At 43.3% G+C, this 26430-nt stretch overlaps 1 protein-coding gene across 4 annotated transcripts in view; it reads left to right on the top strand.

The window, feature by feature from the left end:
• LOC144479980 (basal cell adhesion molecule-like) overlaps positions 1-26430 on the top strand; it is a 227500-nt gene that overhangs the window by 114696 nt on the left and 86374 nt on the right. For all 4 annotated transcript variants that reach the window (XM_078199122.1, XM_078199121.1, XM_078199120.1 and 1 more), the window contains exons 2-5: positions 16276-16403; positions 18730-18943; positions 19410-19480; positions 23611-23707. In XM_078199122.1, coding sequence (XP_078055248.1) covers positions 16276-16403; positions 18730-18943; positions 19410-19480; positions 23611-23707 — 510 coding nt within the window. The remainder of the gene's footprint in view (positions 1-16275; positions 16404-18729; positions 18944-19409; positions 19481-23610; positions 23708-26430) is intronic.

The raw sequence follows: 26430 nt of genomic DNA, 5'->3' as shown, positions 1-26430 counted from the left end.
GGCAGTACATTCCAGAATCGAACCACTTGTTAGGTGAAAAAGGTTTCCTCACATCACAAAGAACAAAGAACAAAGAACAGTACAGCACAGGAAACAGGCCCTTCGGCCCTCCAAGCCTGTGCCGCTCCTTGGTCCAACTAGACCAATCGTTTGTATCCCTCCATTCCCAGGCTGCTCATGTGACTATCCAGGTAAGTCTTAAACGATGTCAGCGTGCCTGCCTCCACCACCCTACTTGGCAGCGCATTCCAGGCCCCCACCACCCTCTGTGTAAAAAACGTCCCTCTGATGTCTGAGTTATACTTCGCCCCTCTCAGCTTGAGCCCGTGACCCCTCGTGATCGTCACCTCCGACCTGGGAAAAAGCTTCCCACTGTTCACCCTATCTATACCCTTCATAATCTTGTATACCTCTATTAGATCTCCCCTCATTCTCCGTCTTTCCAAGGAGAACAACCCCAGTCTACCCAATCTCTCCTCATAGCTAAGACCCTCCATACCAGGCAACATCCTGGTAAACCTTCTCTGCACTCTCTCCAATGCCTCCACGTCCTTCTGGTAGTGCGGCGACCAGAACTGGACGCAGTACTCCAAATGCGGCCTAACCAGCGTTCTATACAGCTGCATCATCAGACTCCAGCTTTTATACTCTATACCCCGTCCTATAAAGGCAAGCATACCATATGCCTTCTTCACCACCTTCTCCACCTGTGTTGCCACCTTCAAGGATTTGTGGACTTGCACATTTGCCTCTTTTACCCTCTTATTCTTGATCCTTTTGCAAGGGCGAACAATTTCTCCCTATCTACTCTTTCCAACCCTCTGATGATTTTGAACATCTCTATCAAATCTCCTCTTAGTTTTCTTCTCTCCGAGGAACACAGTCCCATTGTCTCCAAGCTATCTTCATAACTGAAGTTTTGTTATCCCTGGAATCATTCTTGTAAACCTCTTTGAACTCTCTCTAATGCGTTCATATCCTTCCTACAATGTGTCACACACAACTGTAAACAATATTCCAGCTAAGGTCTAACTAATGTCTTGTGTAACTTCAGCATAACCTCTTTGCTTTTGTATTCTATGTCCCTATTCACCCACAGTAGGTTATTTTATCCCTTATTTTATATTGTCTCTCCATATTCTTCCTACCAAAGTGAATCACCTCACACATCTCTTCATTGAACTTCATCTGCCACCTATTGCACATTCTACTAACTTGTCTACGGCCTTTTGAAGTTCTACATTGTTCTCTTCACAGTTTACTTTCAAGTTTTGGGTCATCTTGCTATAGTGGACATATCTCCCTCCAGTTAGCCTCAATGCTTACCCACTGGAGGCCTTGTTCTCACTAGAGTCGAATAGCCTGATGATCATATAGGAAACCCAGCAAAAAGACTCCAGTAGAACTTTACCTCAATAAGAGAATAGAGGCATTGCTGACCAGACATTGCTTGAGGTTCTGGAGGCTAAGTATTTATAGAACCAAAAGCAACAAGACAGGAAAGGAAGAGAAAGTTAACGAGAGGATAGAGTCCTTTTGGTGAGACATGTTCCAGCTACATATCCTATAACTAGTTATTTTAAAGTTTACTTAATGGATTGGGAGAACGGCTTCATGTGTGAAAATGTGAGTAAAATTAAAGTACAAAACTGCACAACATAGGAACTAAAAGCAGGAATAGGCCGTTCGAGCCTGCTCCGCCACTCATTTTGATCATGGAATTAAATATCTTGATTCTTCCCGCTCCCCCTTTCCCCATATCCCTTGATCCCTCCTTTAGCCCCAAGAGCTATATCTAATTTCTTCTTGAAATCAGACAACGTTTTGGCCTCAAACTACATTCGATGGTACTGAATTCCACACATTCACCACCCTCTGGGAGAAGAAGTTTCTCCTCACCTCAATTCTAAAAGATTTACCCCTTATCCTCACCCTATGACCCCTACTTCTGGACTCCCCCACCATTGGGAACATTCTGTCTGAATCTATCCTGTTAGAATTTTATAAGTTTCTATGAGATCCCCTCTCACTCTTCTAAACTCCAGTGAATATAATCCTAACCGACTTAGTGTCTCCTCATATGACAGACCTGCTATCCCAGGAATCGGCCTGGTAAACCTTTGCTGTACTCCCTCTATAGCAAGGACATCCTTCCTCAGATAAGGATACCAGAACTGCACACAATACTCCAGGTGTGGCCTCACCAACACCCTCTACAATTGCAGCAAAACATCCCTATCCCTATACTCAAATTCTCTGGCTATGAAGGCCAGCATACCATTTGCCTTCTTTAATGTTTGCTGTACCTGTATGTTTACTTTCAGTGACTGATGCACGAGGACTCCAAGGATTCACTGAGTCTCCACCTCGCTCAATTTACACCCATTCAAGTAATAATCTGTTTTCCTATTATTGCTACAAAAGTTGTCACATTTCTCCACATTATACTGCATCTGCCATGCACTTGCCCACACAATCAGCCTGTCCAAATCACACTGAAGCATCTCTGCATCCTCTTCAGAGCTCACCTTCCCACCCAACTTTGTATCATCTGCAAATTTGGTGATAATGCATTCAGTTCCCTCTTCCAAATCAAAATCATAAATTTATAATGTGAACAGTTGGGGTCCTAGCACAGATCCCTGCGGAACCCCACTAGGCACTGACTGCCAATCAGAAAAAGACCCATTTATGTCAACACTTTGCTTCCTATCTGCTAACCAGCTTTCTATCCATCGCAAGACACTACCTGCAATCCTATGTGCTTTAACTTTACATAGTAGTTTGTTATGTGAGACCTTGTTGAAAGCCTTCTGAAAGTCTAAATAAACCACATCTATTGGTTCTCCTCGGTCAACTCTACTAATTATATCCTCAAAGAATTCCAATAGATTTGTCAAGCATGGTTTTCCTTTTGTAAATCCATACTGACTTTGTCTGATTATACCACTGCCATCCAAATGCTGAGTTATGAAAGTATTATTAAGTGAGATAATATAGCAATGCACTGCAGCACAGTTATTGCTGAGTCTCACTTTATGCAATTTTCATAGAATCCCCACAGCGTAGAAGGAGGCCATTTGCCCCATTAAGTCTGCACTGACCACAATCCCATCCAGGCCATACTCCCGCAATCCCTCATATTTACCCTGCTAATCCTCTTGACACTAGGGTTAATTTATCCTGGCCAATTAACCTAACCCGCACATCTTTGGGCTGTGGGAGGAAACCAGAACACCTGGAGGAAACCCACGCAGACAGGCGGAGAATGTGCAAACTCCACACAGACAGTGACCCGAGGCCGGAACTGAACCCCGGTCCCTGGCCTTGTGAGGCAGCAGTGTTAACCATTGTGCCACCATGTTGCCCAAATTTGTGTCCTTATATACACTTTTATCTTCAACCCACAAACTGTGGTTGGGTTTGCAGTGAAACGGTTAACAAATCTTTGTGTCAATGCCTAATTTTAACCTTAACAGATTACACGTGTTTGACGTTGAGATCAAGTTGCTTGATTTCTGGCCAGTGAGGATAAACAGAATGAGTGCAGCTATTGAGAGCTGGCTGCCAAAAATGTGAATGCTAATATTTTACTAAACAGACTGTGAAGCTTACTTAGAAACTCTGTCAAGTCCCAAATGGAGCACAACGAAAGAGCCAGAAATAGATTTCTGCAACTGGTAGCGGTTGAGAAAATTCTCATGTCCTTAATTGGGAACATCTGGATTCAACAGACTCACACTGGCTGAGTGTGAGTCATAATTGTGCAGTTTGGGATGGATTTAATGTGACCCGTTGCTGCTGGAACCATGGCAGCTGTGCCCACTTTATCACGGAGAGGCCCCACATCAGTCTCCCGGTGGGTGAAGATCCTCCCTCGACTAAACCAGAGGATGGTAGGGGTTGACGCAAGATTCTGCAGCGGAATGTCAAATAGGCTCATTAATAAGCCAGTGACATCCATTATCCCTGAGGCTACTGAAATTTAATGGAGCCTCGGGGTTTAACAAGAACTGCGTGGCTTTCCTGTACTGCTGGATGGCTGGTGGATGGAGGGAGGGGTCCTTTGGCATTGACAGTTTGTGTCTGATTGGAGGACCCGGCATTGAGAAGGGCGACACTGAAAGCCACCCCAGTTACATTTGCCGCTGACACTCATCCTCCTGCAACCCCCTTCCCATGACCCCCATCCTATTCTCACCTAGTTCTGGCGTCCCATAATCCTGGGCCTCTGGTGAATGCAGTGCTTCCAGCAGTCACTCTGGCCACTAGCTCTTAGCGGGCGGCAGTTTAGATGTTCGGAACCTCAATTGTGGGGAAAGCCCGACAGTGGCCACTTTAGTGCCTGAAACCATTGTTTCTATCAGCCAGCCCCATGGAACTGATGGGGCCTGTCCACCACATCTCCGACAATTCTCCTAAACCCCACAAAATCTAGCACCTGTGTGAACATGAGAACATAAGTGACTGAGAGTCTGTGTCTGTGTGAGTGAGAGTGTGTGAGCGTGTGTATGTGAGCGAGAGCGTGGGGCACGTGTATGTGGTGTGTCTGAAAGACTGTGTCTGGGTGTTTAAAACATCCTTGCCATTCCCTGTTTACATACCCCACCCAACACTGCCCCAAGTGGCAACAATCCTTTGTGTTTGATTTCATCCGTTCTCTCGAACATAGAACATAGAACAATACAGCACAGAAAAGGCCCTTCGGCCCACGATGTTGTGCCGAGCTTTATCTGAAACCAAGATCAAGCTATCCCACTCCCTATCATCCTGGTGTGCTCCATGTGCCTATCCAATAATCGCTTAAATGTTCCTAAAGTGTCTGACTCCCACTATCACTGCAGGCAGTCCATTCCACACCCCAACCACTCTCTGCGTAAAGAACCTACCTCTGATATCCTTCCTGTATCTCCCACCACGAACCCTATAGTTATGCCCCCTTGTAATAGCTCCATCCACCCGAGGAAATAGTCTTTGAACGTTCACTCGATCTATCCCCTTCATCATTTTATAAACCTCTATTAAGTCTCCCCTCAGCCTCCTCCACTCCAGAGAGAACAGCCCCAGCTCCCTCAACCTTTCCACATAAGACCTACCCTCCAAACCAGGCAGCATCCTGGTAAATCTCCTCTGCACTCTTTCCAGTGCTTCCACATCCTTCTTATAGTGAGGTGACCAGAACTGCACACAATATTCCAAATGTGGTCTCACCAAGGTCCTGTACAGTTGCAGCATAACCCCACGGCTCTTAAACTCCAACCCCCTGTTAATAAAAGCTAACACACTATAGGCCTTCTTCACAGCTCTATCCACTTGAGTGGCAACCTTTAGAGATCTGTGGATATGGACCCCAAGATCTCTCTGTTCCTCCACAGTCTTCAGAACCCTACCTTTGACCCTGTAATCCAGATTTAAATTAGTCCTACCAAAATGAATCACCTCACATTTATCAGGGTTAAACTCCATTTGCCATTTTTCAGCCCAGCTTTGCATCCTATCTATGTCTCTTTGCAGCCTACAACAGCCCTCCACCTCATCCACTACTCCACCAATCTTGGTGTCATCAGCAAATTTACTGATCCACCCTTCAGCCCCCTCCTCTAAGTCATTAATAAAAATCACAAAGAGCAGAGGACCAAGCACTGATCCCTGTGGCACTCCGCTAGCAACCTGCCTCCAATCCGAAAATTTTCCACCCACCACCACCCTCTGTCTTCGATCAGACAGCCAGTTACCTATCCAATCGGCCAACTTTCCCTCTATCCCACACCTCCTCTCTTTCATCATAAGCCGACTTTTTCATTTTTGTCTGAGTACAAACAGTGTAAGTTATTTCTTTAAATTCTGTTTTCAGATTGAATTTGATTGACAAAAGTAAGGGGAAAGCAGCTACAAATTCTACCTGGTCACCTGGGTTGTTCCTCTTCTGTTTTTGAAAAATCTGAGTTAATTTTACTTTGTTGGATTTCAGTACTGAGAGAGTGTTGCACCGTCAGAGGTGCTGTTTTCTAGATGACATTGTATGGAAGCCCTGTCCAGCCTCTCAGGTGAATGTGATAAATTCAATGGCACTATTTTAAAGTAGGTAGGGGAATTCTCCTTGGTCCTGACAAACATTTATCCCTCAACTTACATCACTATACCAGATTATCTGATTATTATCGCATTGCTTTTTTTGAAACCTTTGGAATGTCCTGAGGTTGTAAATGGTGCTATATAAATACAAGTTATTCATTTTATCTTGGAGTTAAATGCTTTTTTCTTCAAACTACACCGTTTGCTCCTTGTGTGAAAAGTTGTGTTCTGCGGCTAGGTTTCTGCTCGTGCACCTATTGATCTGAACTCGTGGCATACAATTGCCTGAGATGACCAGCCCTTTTTAAGAGGTAGTAATGTTGAATTGATGCCCTTTCTCCCTCTTCCCACACTATATGCCCTAGATTTCAATATTTTTAAATTTTTCTTTCTTTTTTTACTGAGGATACAAACTCTTGATATAGTACCCAGTACATACCTAATTGTCCTTTGTGGATTACCCTAGACAGTGAATATTGACATTATTATTCAATTTCCTTTATTTGCTCATGGGATGTAGGCATCATTGGCTAGGGCAGAATTTATTGCCCATCTCTAATTGTCTTTGCGAAGGTGATGTTGAGCTACCTTCTTGAACTGTACTTCATGTGATGCAGGTATGCAAACAGTGCTGTTCGGTAGGGAGTTCCAAGATTTTGACCCAACAACAATAAAGGAATGGCAATAATTCTGAATGGTGTATCTTGGAGAGAAACTCGGAGTTGATTATGTTCTCATACAACTAGTCTCTTTTCCTTTTGTGCATTAGAGGTTGTTGGTTAGGAAGGTGTTATTGAAGAATAATTGCTGAGTTGTTGCAGTGCATCTTGCAGATGGTTCATATTGCAGCTCAATATGTTGGTGGTCGATGGGGGGAACTGATCAAGCAGGCTGCTTTGTCCTGAATGCAGTCAAGCTTCTTTGAATGTTGTTGGAGCTGCACTCAGTCATGCAAGTGGACAATATTTCATCATGCTCTGGCTTGTACCTTGTGAATGGTGGAAAGGCTTTGGGGAGCCATTCGCCGCAGAATATGCAACCTTTGCCTGGCTCCTGTAACTACTCCAATTAAGTTCCAGTTAAGATCGCTATAACATAGCCCACTGTCCTTACCCAACATCCACTTACAAGCAGTTTCCAGGAGGTCCACATCCCTATTCAGTTGAAATTCAATTAAAGAGCACTGGATTGTCAGCTTTCCTGATTTGTGTAACTCCAATACCTACCAACTGAAGAGGCTGAGCTAGTAGGGTATTTACTGCACATTGGCCAGTGACAGCTGTCGAATTGTGAGTTAGCGCCATTATAAACAATAAGTTCCTGAACGGTGTGAGGAATTGCTGACAATTGTAGTCTAGATGTTGTGTAACCAACTGATAAAAGCTTGAATAACAGATAAACTGCACATACAGTTTAATGCTCCCAGTTGTTATCAGTCTCAGTGTTTATGTGCAGCTTGGTACAGTCAACAATTAGTGTTTGTTAGAAGTATGATCACATGGAGGAACTTTCTTTGACCTGACCCACTTTATATAAGAACTAGGAGTAGGCAATTCAGCTCCTCAATGTGCCATCATTCAGTACGTTCATGGCTTGATCTTGTCTCAGCCTCAACTCTACTTCCCTGCCTGTTCTCCATAACCTTTCAACCCATTACTAATTAAAGATCTATCTATCTCAAACTTACTCAATGTCCCAGGATCTACCACGCTCTGGGGGAGTGAATCTCACAGATTCACAACCCTTCGAAGTAATTTCTCATCTCTGTTTTAAATCTGCTACCCATTATATTACAACTATGACCTCTCATTCTAGCTTGCCCCAGAAGAGGAAACATCCTCTCTACATCTACCCTACCAATTCCCTTTAGCATCTTGTATGCCTCAATTAGATCTCCCCACATTCTTCTAAACTCTAGACAGTATAGGCCTAAACTGCTTAACCTCTCTTCATAAGATAAATCCCTCATCTCTGGAATCAATCTAGTGAACCTCCTCTGAACTGTTTTCAATGCAACTACATCCTTCCTCAAGTAAGGGAACTGCGCACAATACTCCAGATGCGGTCTCACTAATACCTTGTGCAGTTGCAGCAACACTTTCCTACTTTTATACTCTCTTCCTTTGGCAATAAATGCCAAAATTCTATTTGCCTTCCTTATTATCTGTTGCACCTGCATACGAGTTTGCTGCAATTCATGCACGAGTACACCCAGATCCCTCTGTACCAAAGCACTCTAAAGTTTCTGTCCATTTAGATAATAAGTTGCATTTCTATTTTTCCGACCAAAATAGATGACCTCACATTTATCCGTGTTAAATTCCATCTACCAAATGTTGGTTCACTCACCTAACCTATCCATATCCATTTGTGAATTGCATATTTCTTTATCGCAACTCACTATCTCACCTATTTTAGCGTCAACTGCAATTTTGGTTATAGAACCTTCTATCCCTGCGTCCAAGTTATTAATATAGATTGTAAATAATTGGAGCCCGGAGGATCAAACCCTGTGGCACTCCACAAGTTACATCCTGCCAACCAGAAAAAGACCCATTTATCCCGACTCTCGCCTTCTGTCAGTTAGCCAGTCTTCTATCCAAGATAATAAATTACCTCTAATGCCATGTTACCTTACCTTGTATATTAATTAACCTTTTGTACAACACCTTATCAAATGCCTTCTGGAAGTCTGTATATGCTACATCTACAGGATCCCCATTATCCACTTTGCTTGTTTTGTCTTTGAAGAATTCTAGCAAATTAATCAAACATGATTTACCCTTCATCAAACTATGCTGACTCTGATGGGTTGCGTTTTGATTTTCCAAATGTCCTGTTATTACTTCCTCAATAATGGATTCTAGCAATTTCCCAACAATAAATGTTAAACTAACTGATCTATAGTTTCCTACTTTCTGCTTACCTCCCTTTTTGAATAAGGGTGTTATATTAGTATTTTTACAATTCACTGGAACCTTTCCCACATTCAGGGAATTTTGGAATATTATAATCAATGGATCTACTGGGCGGGATTTTACAGCCTCGCTCAAGTGAGACCGGAAATTCCCGCCCGAGGTCAATGGAAATTTCCGTTGTCGGACCCTCGCCCGCTCCGATTCCGTGGTGGGTGAGGTAGTGGAGTTCCGGCCACTATCTTCACTGCCAGTTCTTTTAAAACCCTAGGACGTAGGCCATCAGGCCTGAAGACTTGTCTGCCTTCAGTCCCAATAGTTTCCTCAGCATTTTTTCCCTATTGATGATGATTATTCTAAGTTCCTTCCTTTAACATAAGAACATAAGAACTAGGAGCAGGAATAGGCCATCTGGCCCCTCGGGCCTGCTCCGCCATTCAATAAGATCATGGCTGATCTTTTTGTGGACTCAGCTCCACTTACCCGCCCATTCACCATAACCCTTAATTCCTTTACTGTTCAAAAATGTATCTATCCTTGCCTTAAAAACATTCAATGAGGTAGCCTCAACTGCTTCCACAGGGAATTCCAGAGATTCACAACTCTTTAGGTGAATAAGTTCCACCTCATCTCAGTCCTAAATCTGCTCCCTCTTATTTTGAGCCATGCCCCCAAGTTCTGGTTTCACCAGCCAGTGGAAACAACCTCCCTGTTTCTATCTTATCAATTCCCTTCATAATTTTATATGTTTCTATAAGATCCTCCCTCATTCTTCTGAATTCCAATGAGTATAACCCCAGTCTACTCAGTCTCTCCTCATAAGCAATCCTCTCAACTCCAGAATAATCTAATGAATCTCCTCTGCACTCCCTCCAGTGCCAGTATATCCTTTCTCAAGTAAGGAGACCAAAACTGTACACAGTACTCCAGGTGTGGCCTCACCAGCACCTTATACAGCTGCAATATAATCTTGCTGTTTTTAAACTCCATCCCTCTAGCAGTGAAGGACAAAATTCCATTTGCCTTCTTAATTACCTGTTGCACCTGCAAACCAACTCCTTGAGATTCCTGCACAAGGACACCCAGGTCCCTCTGCACAGCAGCATGCTGCAATTCTTTACCATTTAAATAATAGTTCATTTTGCTGTTATTTCTACCAAAATGGATGACCTCACATTTACCAACATTGTACTCCATCTGCCAGACCCTCGCCCACTCACTTATATTATCTATATCCCTTTCAGCGTCCTCTGCACACTTTGCTCTTTCACCCATCTTAGTGTCATCTGCGAATTGTGACACACTACACTTGGTCCCCAACTCCAAATCATCTATGTAAATTGTAAACAATTGCGGTCCCAACACTGATCCCTGAGGCACACCACTAGTCACTGATCGCCAACCAGAAAAACACCCATTTACTCTTTGCTTTCTGTTAGTTAACCAATCCTCTATCCATGCTAATACATTACCCGTACCACTGTGCACCTTTATCTTATGTAGTAGTCTTTGGTGCGGCACCTTGTCAAATGCCTTCTGGAAATCCAGGTACACCACGCCCACAGGTTCCCCATTGTCCACTGAACATGTAATGTTCTCAAAGAATTCCACCAAATTAGTCAAACATGACCTGCCCTTCATGAACCCATGCTGCGTCTTACCAATGGGACAATTTATATCCAGATGTCTTGCTATTTCTTCTATGATGATAGATTCAAGCATTTTCCCTGCTTCAGAAGTTAAGCTAACCGGCCTATAGTTACCTGCCTTTTGTCTACCTCCTTTTTTAAACAGTGGCGTCACATTTGCTCTTTTCCAATCTGTGGGAACCACCCAGAGTCCAGCGAATTTTGGTAAATTACCATTAGTGCATTTGCTATTTCTCCCGCCATCTCTTTTAGTACCCTGGGATGCATTCCTTCAGGACCAGGAGACTTGTCTACCTTTAGCCCCATTAACTTGCCCAACACTACCTCTTTCATGATAATGATAGTTTCTAGGTTCTCACCTGGCATCAATTTTTGACATGTTATTTGTGTCTTCCACTGTGAAGACCGACACAAAATACCCGTTCAATGCCTCAGCCATTTTCTCATTTCCAGTTATGACATCCCCCTTCTCGTCCTCTAAAGGACCAATGATTACTTTAGCCACTCTTTTTCGTTTTATATATTTGTAGAAACTTTTGCTATCTGTTTTTATATTCTGAGCTAGTTTGCTCTCATAATCCATCTTACCTTTCTTTATAGCTTTTTTCGTGGCTTTCTGCTGACCTTTAAAGATTTCCCAATCCTCTAGGTTCCCACTAATCTTTGCCACTTTGTATGCATTTTCTTTCAATTTGATACCCTCCTTCATTTCCTTAGATATCCATGGCTGATTATCTCTTTTTCTATAATCCTTCCTTATCACTGGTATATACTTTTGCTGAGCACTGTGAAAGATCGCTTTGAAAGTTCTCCACTGTTCCTCAATTGTCCCACCATAAAGTTTTTGCTCCCAGTCTACCTTAGTCAACTCCTCCCTCATCCCTTTATAGTCTCCTTTGTTTAAGCACAAGACACTGGTATTGGATTTTACCTTCTCACGCTCCATCTGTATTTTAAATTCAACCATACTGTGATTGCTTCTTCCAAGAGGATCCCTAACTGCAAGATCATTAATTATTCCCGTCTCATTACACAGCACCAGATCTAGGATAGCTTGCTCCCTTGTCGGTTCCATTACATACTGTTCAAGGAAGCTATCGCGGATACATTCTATGAACTCTTCCTCAAGGCTGCCTTGACCGACCTGGTTTGACCAATTGATATGTAGATTAAAATCCCCCATGATAATTGCTGTACCACTTTTACATGCATCAGTTATTTCTTTGTTTATTTCTCGCCCCACCATGATGTCATTATTTGGTGACCTATAGACTACGCCTATCAGTGGCTTTTTCTCCTTACTATTTCTAATTTCCACCTAAATGGATTCAACCTTCTTTTCCATAGAACCTATATCATCTCTCACTACCGCCCTGATATCATCCTCAAATATCAGAGCTACACCACCTCCCTTACCTTCCTGTCGGTCCCTCCGAACAGTTTGATACCCCTGGAATTCAACTCCCAGTCGTGACCATCCTGCAACCATGTCTCTGTAATAGCCACCAAATCATACTTGTTTGCAATAATTTGTGCTGTCAACTCATTTACCTTGTTTTGAATGCTATGAGCATTCAGATAAAGTGCCCTTATGCTAGTTTTTGTACCTTCTTTTTGAATTCTAATACTTCCATTAATAACATCTCCTGAGTGCTCCTTCCTTTTAACTTTCTTCCTGATTTTTGATGTAGTTGGAACATTCTCCCCACATTTTGTCCTTGCTCCCTCCTTCTCGGACTCCTTACATAGGTTCCCATCCCCCTGGCATATTATTTTAAACCCTCCCCAACTGCTCTTGCAAACAGTCCCCCTCGGACATCAGGGGGAGTCCCAGTCCTGCCCAGGTGTAACCCGACTTCCCCCAGAACTGGTCCCAATGCCCCAGGAATCTGAAACCCTCCCCCTGACACCATCTCTTCAGCCACGTATTTATCCGATATATCCTCTCATTTCTACTCTGATTAGCACGTGGCACTGGTAGTAATCCTGAGATCACTACCTTTGAGGTCCGATTTCTTAACTTTCTTCCTAGCTCCCTGTATTCTGCTTTTAGGACTTATCCCTTTTTTTATCTATGTCACTTGTACCGATGTGTACTACGACCACTGGCTGTTCACCCTCCCCCTTCAGAATATCCTGCAGCTGCTCCGAGACATCCTTGACCCGAGCACCAGGGAGGCAACATACCATCCTGGAGTCTTGTTTGCGGCCTCAGAAATACCTATCTATTCCCCTTACAATTGAATCCCCTATAACTATTGCGCTGGCACACTTTTTACCCTCCCCTCTGCAGCAGAACCAACCGTGGTGCAATGAGTTTGGCTGCTGCTGCTTTCCCTAGAGAGGTCATTCCCCCCAACAGTATTCAAAGCGGTGTATCTGTTTTGCAGGGAAATGGTCACAGGAGATTCCTGCACTACCTGCCTATCTCTCTTGTTCTGTCTGGTGGTCGCCCATTCTCTTCCTGCCTGTGGAGTCTGAGCCTGCGGTGTGGCCACCTCTCTATACGTACTATCCACGATACTCTCTGACTCACGGATGCTCCACAGTGTCTCCAGCCGCCGCTCCAGCTCTGAAACTCGAGCTTCCAGGAGCTGTAGCTGGGGACACGTCCCGCACACATGCTGACCCAGGGGACTGGAACTGTCCCCAGCCTGCCACATGGAGCAAGACGAGCAAACCACGGCTTGGAGTTCTCCTGTCATTTCTGACCCCTTTAAATTAAACTTTTGAAAGATGTTTTGTTTCAGATATATACAATTTTCTAGAGCTCTTCTTTCCTGCTCCTTGTTACTACCGAGTATAACCTTTTCAAACTATAAACCACAGAAATTACACAGAAACACTATAATAGTGTACAACAACTACAATGCCAAGAGCAAAAAGAAAAAACGCTTACCAATCAGCACCCTCGCTTGTAGTCTCTGCTGCCTGTTTCACTAACTCCCTGTGTTCACCCAACTCCAAAAGCACTCCTCTCAGTCACACAGCACTTACCTTTCTATTACCTCGGCATTGCCTGTTACTATTGGAATGGTACTAGTTTCCTCCACCATGAAAACTGGGGTAAAATACTGATTTAGTGTCTCTGGTCTATTTCAGTGTTCCCTCCTATTAACTCCCCATTCATATCCTCCAAGGGTCCAACATTCACTTTAGCTACTCTCTTTCTTGTTTTGTGCTATCATTTTTTATATTTTGTGCTAGTTTTCTTTCATAATTGAGCTTTGCTTTATTTATTACTTTTTCAGTAACCCTTTGTTGATCTTTAAAAGTTTCTCAATCTTCCAGCCTGTTACTGGTCTTTGCAATATGGTATGCCTTAGTTTTTGCCTTTATGGTATCTTTAACTTCCTTGCTTAGCCATGGATGTTACTCTCCCCTAGAGGATCCTTAACTGTGAGATAATTAATTAATCCCTCATTACACAACACCAAATCCAGAATAGCCTGCTCCTTAGTTGGTTCCATCACATATTGTTCTAATGAACAATTCCTAAAACATTCAATGAACCCTTATTCAAGGCTACCCTTGTCAATTTTATAATCCAGTCTATTTACTTATTAAAATAACCCATCATTGTTGCCATACCTTTCATCCAACCCCAGTATTTGCTCATTTATCTTGTGTCCCACTGCGGAACTGTCTGGGGACCCATATATTACTCCCACCAGGGACTTCTTTCCCTTAATATTTCTTATTTCTACCCAGACTGATTCTATGTCTTGATCTCAAGTGTCTACATCATTTCTTACTACAGCATTTATCTCTTCCTTCACCTCCTTTTCCTTTCTGTCTATCCTTTTAAAATGCTAAGTACCCTTGGATATTCAATTCCCAAACCTTGTTTCCCTGCAACCACGTTTCAGAAATCACCACCGAATCATACCCATTTGCCTCTATTTGTGTTGTTAACTCATTAATTTTATTCTGAACGTTTTGTGTATTCAGATACATGTTCAATTATCAAATTTCCCGACTCTTGTGCGATTCCTTGGTTTAATATGATATTCACATGTTCTGTTCATTTCTTTTATTTTTTGGTAACAACCAGCCTCATCACTAACCTGCACTCCTACCTTCTCCTTTAACTTTGATTTTTTAATTTTCTGTGCAACTGAACCCTTCCCCCACTATTTAGTTTACTCACCAGCAGCTGTGCTTTAAGCCCACATTTTCTCATGGTTCTGTTAACACTGTCTCACTACAAAACAATGAATCGCAACATAGAATGATCAAAGGCTGAGTGTGCAGCGTCTGAATGGTTAATACATGCTTTAAAGTCTCTGCTTCTGAAGAAATATTGGGAGCAGTTGCTTGCAAGAAGGTATATTTATGATGACAGTTTCCATGGTGATGTTGACACACATTACCTCCTTGGAAGAAAGGGCTCCCAATATTTCTTCTGAAGGCGAGAGTTTAAAACATTACTTTAACCTTTCAGTTGCTACTGTGTTCAGCCTTTGATTGTTCTATGTTGCAACACATTGTTTTGGAATGGAACACAGTCCTCAGAACCGTGATAAAATAAGAGGTTAAAGCACAGCTGCTGGTGAATAAAGTTATTTTGAGAGTCGGGTCCAAGATGTCTGATCATACTTCCATCAGGCACTTGATTTCAACATGATTTATATATCATTGTGTTGTTTAAATATATGAAAAAGAAACTTTGCCAGATCCATCCATGAATGATAAATATGAAATCCATAAAATCGGGTTGTAAAGACGGAGTGTGGAGATTGGCAAGTGAATATAATGGTTTATATTGATAATGGGATGAGAGTGAGGAGGAGGTTTATTATGAAGGTGGCTGTGAGTATGGAATGTTGCTTTTGGCTCTTTCGTACTGGTTAACTCAAGATCTTCAGAATTGATGCCTTTCTTAAGATCGTATAAGCTGGCTGCCAACCTAAAACACTTCATTCCAACAGTGATTGTTTTTTGTTGCTATTTAAGTAAGTAACTTGTTTCCTTATAATATCCAGTATAATTACACAAGCACTGAAAATGGACAAGTGTGGTACAGTTGTCAGAAAGAATGTGTTTCACTCCCAAATCATTGGTGCCAAGAGGTACTATCTGTGTCTGATTTTTCTGATCATTTTTTTTCCAGATGACTTGATTCTGTCCAAAAATTTCTCAATTCCCTGAGCATCAGTTTTGTTTCTCTGTTCCAGCAATTTATCACAGAAAATAGGGGGTTGCCTCCTATTACAATCCTAATATGCCCCAAACTCCTCACTGCAAAACTGATATAAGTACTCCATACTGCTTCTAATACCCTGATCTACACCCAGTACCCTTCCCTGTAATGCACTGATATAAGCTACACTTCTCACTGTAACACTAATATACTCCACAAACCTTGTTGTAACATTCTGATACACTGTACTGCTCATTGTAGCACACATATAACCTGCCTTCTTCACTGTAACATCCTGACATAACCGAATCCTCATTGTAAGATATACCCTACATCCCTCACTCGAACGATCTCGATATACCCACACTTAACTCTGTATCGATTGCTGATACACACCATAGATCTGTCAAACTTTATTTTCAAGCAGGAGGCATATTGAGAGCTGCAGATAAAACATTTAAAGTTAACATCATTGTTTGCTCTTTGCTCACAGGCATAAATGGCACTGTTCATGTTTCTACACCACCTGTAGTGGAAGCAGAGATCGGAAAACCCATAGACATAACATGTGTTCCAGAGATATCCACCCCAAGCTCTGTGAAATACGTTCAGTGGTTTGTTGTAAGTATAATTATATTGATGCATAACTGATTAATCCCACATGAGAGCATCCTATCACTTTAGAATTGCCGAACAGAACCCTCAATAGTACAGCCCTATTACTGAATGATTGACTGACTCCTCAATAATGCAGTCCTGTCATTGTATGACTGATTGACCCTTTGAAAGTGTGGCCCTGTCGCTGTGTGATTGACTGGCTCTTTGATAGTGTAGCCCTGTCACTGTGTGACTGACCCGACACCACTGGTGAGGTGGCTGAAGATTGGAGGGTGGCAAATGTTGCATCTTTGTTTTAGAAAGGCTGCAGGGAAAAGCCTAGGAACTACAGGCCGGTGAGCCTAACATCTGTAGTGAGTAAGTTATTGGAAAGTATTCTGAGAGAAAGGATCCATAGGCATTTAGGGAGGCAAGGACTAATTAGGGACAGTCAGCATGGCTTTGTGAGTGAAAAATCATGTCTCTCGAATTTGATTGAGTTTTTTGAAGGGGTAACCGAGAAGGTAGATGAGGGCATTGCAGTTGATGTTGTCTACATGGACTTTAGCAAGGCCTTTGACAAGGTACGGCATGGTAGGTTGTTGCATAAGGCTAAATCTTACGGGATCCAGAGGGAGGCAGCCAATTGGATACAAAATTGGCATGATGACAGAAGACAGAGGGTGGCTGTAGAGGGTTGGTTTTCAAACTGGAGGCCTGTGACCAGCGGTGTGCCTCAGGGATCGTTGCTGGGTCCACTGTTCTTTGTCATTTATATTAATGATTTGGATGAGAATTTAGGAGGCGTGGTTAGTAAGTTTGCAGAAGACACCAAGATTGGTGGCATAATGGACAGTGAAGAAGGCTCTCTAGGATTGCAATTGGATCTTGGTCAGTTGGGCCAATGGGCTGATGAATGGCAGATGGAGTTTAATTTAGGTAAATGCGAGGTGATGCATTTTGGTAGATTGAACCAGGGCAGGACTTACTGAATTATTGGTAGGGTGTTGGGGAGAATTATAGAACAAAGAGATCTAGGGGGTATATGTTCCTAGCTCTTTAAAAGTGGAGTAACAGATGGACAGGGTGGTGAAGAAGGCATTCGGCATGCTTGGTTTCATTGGCCCGAACATTGAATACAGGAGTTGGAATGTCTTGTTGAAGTTGTACAAGACACTGGTAAGGCCACACTTGTAATACTGTGTACAATTCTGGTCACCTTATTATAGAAAGGATATTATCAAACTGGAAAGAGTTAAGAAAAGATTTACGAGGATGCTACCGGGACTTGATGGTTTGAGTTATAAGGAGAGGTTGTATAGACTGGGACTTTTTTCCCTGGAGCGTAGGAGGCTTAGGAGTGATCTTATAGAGGTCTATAAAATGATGAGGGGTACAGATGAGGTAGATAGTCAACATTGTTTCCCAAAGGTAGGGGAGTCTAAAACTAGAGGGCATAGGTTTAAGGTGAGAGGGGAAAGATACAGAAGGGTCCAGAGGGGCAATTTTTCATAGAGGGTGGTGAGTGTCTGGAATGAGCTGCCAGAGGTAGTAGTAGAGGCAGGTACAATTTTGTCTTTTAAAAAGCATTTAGACAGTTACATGGGTAAGATTGGTATAGAGAGACATGGGCCAAATGTGGGCAATTGGGACTAGCTTATTGGTAAAAACTGGGCAGCATGGACAAGTTGGGAAGAAGGACCTGTTTCCATGCTGAAAACCTCTATGACTTCAATAATGTGACTGTCACAAAGTGACCAGATAATGCCATGGTAATGTGGCCATTCCTGTGCAACTGTTAGTATGCAACCTAGAGTATAGAGACTTGAGAAATGTATTTTTTGAATTCATTTTTGGGATGTGGGTGTCACTGGCTAGACCAGTGAGCATGCAAAATTTTGGGAAATTGCTGCAAGTTGTCTGCATTTGATGCACCCCAACTTCTGATCAGTGAGGAATTGATAGCAAAGTTTCGTGTAAAATTACCTCATACTTCTTCCTGTAACAAATCCTGACAAATTGGGCCTCAAAATAGCATGTTAGAGCCCTGAGCTAATGCTCAATGGATGGTTAGCACATAGATTTGTGCACAGTGCAGTGCTGGAGTAGAAGAAAATGTGGCTGACAGCAATTGGGGAAGGCATGGAGTCCTCATTATCTATTCTTCAGCATCTACTAGATGCCAGTGACAGCTGACACTGCTTAATGCTTTGGAGTTGGTCATCTATGTAGTATGTCAGCTGAAGCACAGTGTGGCACGAAGGAAGTAACTAAAGAAGGTGCGAATTGTAACTATGAAACTTACATTTTACTAAAACTTTTTAAAATTTGAACTCCTGTCTGTTTTCAGGAGGAAAAGAACTTTCGGAAACGAATATATTTCCAGGATGGAGAAAGTAGAATTGTCGACAATGAAACTGACTACACTGGTCGGATCAAGGTGGATGAGAACTACACTCTGACCATTAGCTCTATTGAGCTTGGAGATGAACAGACATTTTTGTGCCAAGTTGGTGCTGGTCCAGCAGGCAGTGATGAAGGCACAACAGAGTTGAAAGTTTTTGGTAAGGTTTTTTTTGTAGAATAATCTTTTAGAATCATAGATTGATTCAACAATGGAGGCCATTCGGTCCATCCTTCCCATGCCTGCTCATTGAAAACGATCAATTTGTCCCATTCCCCCCGCGTCATCCTGATAATCCAGTATTTTCTTTTCCTTTCACCTAGTTATCGAATTCCCTTTTAAAAGTTATTACTGAATCTACTTCTATCACCTTTTCAGGCAGCACATTGCAGGATCCCAACAATTCATTGTGTACATTCCTTTTTCCCTCATATTATCTCTGGTTCTTTTTGTGACTGCAATGTGTTCTATTTTGACCAATCAATTGACATAGATTGACTTCACCTCTGCATATTGTATTGCAGGCACGAGTTGGGCTGAAACAGATAAGAGCAGAGCTTCTGATTTTCTATAGCCTTTAAAGTGCCCCTTCTTGTCTCTCTTTACCCATCTCTCTTTTTTGGCAGATGCTCCAGAATTACCTGAGATATTCCCAAATGAAGCAAGCATATCAGTACTGGAGAAGGAACCATCACAGGTAAGAAAAGCTAAATAGCTGACACTCTGTTGCCTCACTTTTACACTTGGAGAATAGTTCATGTAAAGAAATTGCAGAACTTCACTAGCTTAAAAAATACAGTTCAAATTTGTTGAATATTGTATATTCATTCAGTGAGCCTCACAGAGATTTTGAGTCTTGTATGGATTTGATTACATTAACTATGTATTCATAACACATAACTATGTACATATAGACAGGGTATAAGCCAAGCTATGAGCTAACGCCATGTTTGCTCCTACTGCTTATCCAGTCCACAACTAACTCTAGTCTCAGGTCATGTGTCTCTTTATGTCACACTGTGGGCAGTACTGTTTTCCAGAACAAAGAAGAACAAAGAAAACTACAACACAGGAACAGGCCTTTCGGCCTTCCAAGCCTGCACCGACCATGCTGCCCGACTGAACTAAAATCCTTTACCCTTCTGGGGACCAAATCCCTTTATTCCCACCCTATTCATGAATTTGTAAAGACGCCTCTTAAAAGTCACTATCGTACCCGTTTCCACTACCTCCCCCGGCAGTGAGTTCCAGGCACTCACCACCCTCTGTGTAAAAAAACTTGCCTCATACATCTCCTTTAAACCCTGCCCCTCGCACCTTAAACCCATGCCCCCGAGTAATTGACTCTTCCACCCTGGGAAAAAGCTTCTGATTATCCATTCTGTCCATGCCCCTCATAATGTTCTATCAAGTTGCCCCTCAACCTCCATCGTTCCAGTGAGAACAAACCAAGTTTCTCTAACCTCTCCTCATAGCTAATGCCCTCCATACCAGGCAACATCCTGGTAAATCTTTTCTGTACCCTCTCCAAGTCACCATATCTTAGTGGATCTAAAATCATGTATATGACCTCTCTGTGTGTGGTTTGCATGTTATCCCCATGTCTGTGGATTTCCTCCAGATGCTCCAGTTTCTTCCCAAAGTCCAAAGATGTGTAGGTTAGGTGGATTGCCCATTTTAAATTGCCCCTTAGTGTCCAAAGATGTGTAAGTTAGCGGGAAAATGTGTGGTGTTACGGGGATAGGTTCATGGGTAGGTCTGGGTGGAATGCACTATCAGAGACTTGATGGGCCTTATGGCCTCATTCTGCAGAGATTCTATGGTGACCAGAAATTGGATTCCTCCAGGCTCGTAGAGTTGTGTGTCTATCATTTGTAGCCAGAGGTCTCTCAGTCATTGTTCCTTTTCTGAGAGGACTATAACTTTCCCGTTGGTATCCGTGTCCAACTTAAAGTTAGTGAGGTGACCATTTACTGAGGCATCCATGTTCCAAAAAGAGAATCCAGGATCCCACCCAAGAAGCATGGCTGGGGTGGTACCTCAATCTGATGAATTGTCTTGGGATCCTCCATCCATCTGGATGTCCCAGGTGATTGCAGTTGAAACACAGTACTGAGATTTCTGGACATTGCTTTCGCTTGTGAGGTCTTTTGGCTTAGCAATGATGACTGGCTCCCCACAAAATGGAATGAAACTAGATGGAGCACCTGACATCAACCTGGGTACCGAAAACAATTATGAGGAGCTCAGCCTTGTCAACCCTGCAGGGGTTCCTTCCTAACATTTGGGGGCTTGTGCCAAAATCGGGAGAGCTGTCTTACAGACTTGTCAAGCAACAGCCTGACATAGTCATACTCACAGAATCATACCTTACAGATAATGTCCCTAACACCACCATCACCATTCCTGGTATGTGCTGTACCACCGGTAGGACAGACTCAGCAGAGGTGGTGGCACAGTGGTAGTGGGTGGGAATTGCCTTGGGAGTCCTGAACATTGACTCTGGACCGCATGAAGTCTCATGGCACCAGGTCAAACATGGGCAAGGAAATGTCCTGCTGATTACTACATACCATCCCCCTAAGCTGATGAATCATTATTCCTCCATGTTGAAAACCACTTGGAAGAAGCATTGAGGGTAGGAAAGGGTGAAGAATATATTTTGAGTGGGGGGACTGGGTTTGTGGCTGGTGCTGAGGAAACCAACAAAAGAGAAAGACATATTTGATCTCATCCTTACCAACCTGCCTGTCGCAGATGCATCTGTCAATGACTGTATCGGTAGGAGTGTCCATTGCACAGTCCTTGTGGAAACAAAGTCCTGTTTTCACATTGAAGATATCCTCCATTGTGTTCTGTGGCACTACAACTGTACTAAATTGGGTAGACTTTTTCAACAGGTCTAGCAACTCAAGACTGGGCATCCATGAGATGTTGTGGGCCACCAGCAGCAGCAGAACTGTTCTCAACTACAATCTGCAAACTCATGGCCTGGTATATTCTCACTCTACTATTGCCACCAAGCCAATGGATTAACCATTGTTCAATGAAGAGTTCAAGAGAGCATGCCAGGAACATCACCAGGCAACTAAAAATGAGGTGTCAACCTGGTGAAGCTACAACACAGGACTACTTGTGTGCAAAACAACAAAGCAGCAAGTGATAGACAGAGTTAGGTAATCTCACAATCAATAGATGAGATCCAAGCTCGGCAGTCCTGCCACATCCAATGGTGGTGGACAATTAAATAACTCACCAGAGGAGGAAGCTGCAAAATTATCCTCATCCTCAATGATGGGGAGCCCAGCACATCAGTGCAAATGATGCTGAACATTGTGTAATCACCAACGAACATCCCCTCTTCTGACTTTATAATAGGAGGAAGGTCATTGATGAAGCAGCTGAAGATGATTGAGCCTAAGACAACCCCCGGAGTAATTCATGCAATAATATCCAGGGTCTGAGATGACTGACCTCCAACAACCACAACCATTTCCTTTGTGCTAGGTATGACTCCAACCAGTGGAGGGTTTTTCTCTCCGATTCCCATTGACTCCAGTTTTGTTTGAACACCTTGATGCCATACTCAGTCAAATGCAGTCTTGATCTCACCTTTGGAGTTCAGATCTTTTGTCATGATTGAACCAAGGCCGTGATAAGGTCAGGAGATGAATGGACCTGGCGGAACCCAAACTGAGCGTCAGTGAGCAGATTATTGCTAAGCAAGTGTTGCTTGAATGCACCATTGATGACCCCATCCATCACTTTACTGATGATCAAGAGTAGACTGACAGGCCCATAATTGGCTGGGTTGGATTTGTCCTGCTTTTTATGTACGTGACATATCTGGGCAATTTTCCACATTGCAGCTGCCAGTGTTGTAGCTATACTGGAACAGCTTAGCTAGGGGTACAGCAAGTTCTACATAGAAACTAGAAGCAGGAGTAGGCCATTCAGCACTTCGCACCTCCCCCACCATTCATTTTGACCATGGCTGATCATCGAATTCAATATTCTGATCCCTCTCCCCATTTCCCTTGATCCCTTTAGCCCCAAGAACTATATCTAATTTCTTCTTGAAATCAGATAATATTTTGGCCTCAACTACATTCTGTGATGGTGAATTCCACACATTCACCACCCTCAGGGTGAAGAAATTTCACCTCACCTCAGTTCTAAAACATTTACCCATTATCCTCAAACTATGACCCCTAGTTCTGGACGCCCCCGCCATTGGGAACATTCTTTCTGAATCTATCCTGTCTCACCCTGTTAGAATTTTATAAGTTTCAATGCGATCCCCTCTCACTCTTCTAAACTCCAGTGAATATCATCCTTGGGTGGTATGGTGGCACAGTGGTTAGCATTGCTGCCTCATAGCACCAGGGACCCAGGTTTGATTCCGGCCTTGGCCACTGTCTGTGTGAAGTTTGCACTTTCGCCTCTTGTCTGCGTGGGTTTCCTGCAGGTGCTCCGGTTGTGGGTTAGGTTGATTGGCCATGCTAAAACTGACCCTAGTGTCAGGGGGATTAGCAGGGTAAATGTTTGGGGTTATGGGAATAGGACCTGGCTGGAATTGTGGTTAGTGCAGAGTTGATGGGCCGAATGGCCTCCTTCTGTACTAGGAAAAACTAGTTAAATCTCTCCCATAGTCTCAGAGAGCTTGTGACTGATATAAGAAACTTACATTTATACTGCATCTTTCACAACTTTAGCATCTTTAACTTTAGGACTTTATAGCTAATAAAGTATTTTTTGAGCACGCTGGTGATGTACTGTCCTCGATATTGACATTGTTGATGTATTTTGGCATTTTATCTTTTTCAGATTGCGACTTGTCGCACTAGGAATGGCTATCCTGCTCCTAGCATCACATGGTACAAGGACCGTACCCCACTGCAAGCTACTACCAAGATGGACAACAGTATGTTACCTTCGTTACCATCACAGTCATTGCTGCTATCTCTGGCATACACTGAGAACAGTGAAAACACGTTATCTCCACATAATTTGTAATGAATTACTGAGTCCAGCATTAGTTATCACTCACTTTCTGATTGCATGCACATCGGATGCACGTGTCAGAATGGATGTTTTGTAGCCACTGGTTGCTACAAAGAATATGATTAGGGTCTAATGTGAATTTGATCCTCCAGAATCATTTGGGTACTGAAGTAAAATAACCTTTTAAGGAAATTCCTATAAGAAAGTAATGAGGATGAAATTCCTCAAGGTCCCCGCTGTATAACCACAGAAAAATGATGGAAATCCATTTGTGTTGGGCCACTGCTGTTCCAGGGTGCTTTTGACTTGCCTTGAAACTTGTGTCTATCCTTTGCAAGGCAATTAAGCAAAGAACAAAGAACAATACAGCACAGGAACAGGCCCTTCGGCCCTCCAAGCCCATGCCGCTCCCTGGTCCAACTAGACCATTCTTTTGTATCCCTCCATTCCCACTCCGTTCATATGGCTATCTAGATAAGTCTTAAACGTTCCCAGTGTGTCCGCCTCCACCACCTTGCCTGGCAGCGCATTCCAGGCCCCCACCACCCTCTGTGTAAAATATGTCCTTCTGATATCTGTGTTAAACCTCCCCCCCTTCACCTTGAACCTATGACCCCTCGTGAACGTCACCACCGACTTGGGGAAAAGCTTCCCACCGTTCACCCTATCTATGCCTTTCATAATTTTATACACCTCTATTAAGTCTCCCCTCATCCTCCGTCTTTCCAGGGAGAACAACCCCAGTTTACCCAATCTCTCCTCATAACTAAGCCCCTCCATACCAGGCAACATCCTGGTAAACCTCCTCTGTACTCTCTCCAAAGCCTCCACGTCCTTCTGGTAGTGTGGCGACCAGAACTGGACGCAGTATTCCAAATGCGGCCGAACCAATGTTCTATACATCTGCAACATCAGACCCCAACTTTTATACTCTATGCCCCGTCCTATAAAGGCAAGCATGCCATATGCCTTCTTCACCACCTTCTCCACCTGTGACGTCACCTTCAAGGATCTGTGGACTTGCACACCCAGGTCCCTCTGCATATCTACACCCTTTATGGTTCTGCCATTTATCGTATAGCTCCTCCCTACATTATTTCTACCAAAATGCATCACTTCGCATTTATCAGGATTGAACTCCATCTGCCATTTCTTTGCCCAAATTTCCAGCCTATCTATATCCTCCTGTAGCTTCTGACAATGCTCCTCACTATCTGCAAGTCCTGCCAATTTTGTGTCGTCCGCAAACTTACTGATCACCCCAGTTACACCTTCTTCCAGATCGTTTATATAAATCACAAACAGCAGAGGTCCCAATACAGAGCCCTGCGGAACACCACTAGTCACAGGCCTCCAGCCGGAAAAAGACCCTTCCACTACCACCCTCTGTCTTCTGTGACCTAGCCAGTTCTCCACCCATCTAGCCACCTCCCCCTTTATCCCGTGAGATCCAACCTTTTTCACCAGCCTACCATGAGGGACTTTGTCAAACGCTTTACTAAAGTCCATATAGACGACATCCACGGCCCTTCCCTCGTCAACCATTCTGGTCACTTCTTCAAAAAACTCCACCAGGTTAGTGAGACATGACCTCCCTCTCACAAAACCATGCTGACTATCGTTAATGAGTTTATTCCTTTCTAAATGCGCATACATCCTATCTCTAAGAATCTTCTCCAACAACTTCCCCACCACGGACGTCAAGCTCACCGGCCTATAATTACCCGGGTTATCCTTCCTACCCTTCTTAAATAACGGGACCACATTAGCTATCCTCCAATCCTCTGGGACCTCACCTGCGTCCAGTGACGAGACAAAGATTTGCGTCAGAGGCCCAGCGATTTCATCTCTCGTCTCCCTGAGCAGCCTTGGATAGATTCCATCAGGCCCTGGGGATTTGTCAGTCTTTATATTCTCTAACAAACCTAACACTTCCTCCCTTGTAATGGAGATTTTCTCCAACGGTTCAACACTCCCCTCCGAGACACTCCCAGTCAACACATCCCTCTCCTTTGTGAATACCGACGCAAAGTATTCATTTAGGATCTCCCCTACTTCTTTGGGCTCCAAGCATAATTCCCCACTTTTGTCCCTGAGAGGTCCGATTTTTTCCCTGACAACCCTTTTGTTCCTAACGTATGAATAAAATGCCTTGGGATTCTCCTTAATCCTGTCTGCCAAGGACATTTCGTGACCCCTTTTTGCCCTTCTAATTCCCCGTTTGAGTTCTTTCCTACTTTCTTTGTACTCCTCCAGAGCTCCCTCCGTTTTTAGCTGCCTGGACCTAACATACGCCTCTCTTTTCTTTTTGACCAGCCCCTCAATTTCCAGCCTACAGAGGGTGGGGAAAATATGGGACAGGGACTCTGTACATTTGCAGTTTTCATTCTGCTGTATCAGTTAGGACCAGGTGCGTCTTTGAAGACAAATAGAGTACAAAGAGAACACAAGAAGGGGATTTTCACAGTAACTTCATTGCAGTGTGAATGTAAGCCTACTTGTGACTAATAAATAAACTTTAGAAATAGATGCAGGAGTGGGCCACCAGATCCTTCAAGCCTGCCCTGCCATTCAGTATGATCGTGGCTGATCTGTGCCTGCTTCAGTCCTTTCTGTGCTCTTTCCCCATAGCCCTGTACTCCT

The sequence above is a fragment of the Mustelus asterias genome, chromosome 27 (assembly GCF_964213995.1).
Source record: "Mustelus asterias chromosome 27, sMusAst1.hap1.1, whole genome shotgun sequence".
Lineage (NCBI taxonomy): Eukaryota > Metazoa > Chordata > Chondrichthyes > Carcharhiniformes > Triakidae > Mustelus > Mustelus asterias.
This window is presented reverse-complemented; position numbering and strand designations above follow the sequence as displayed.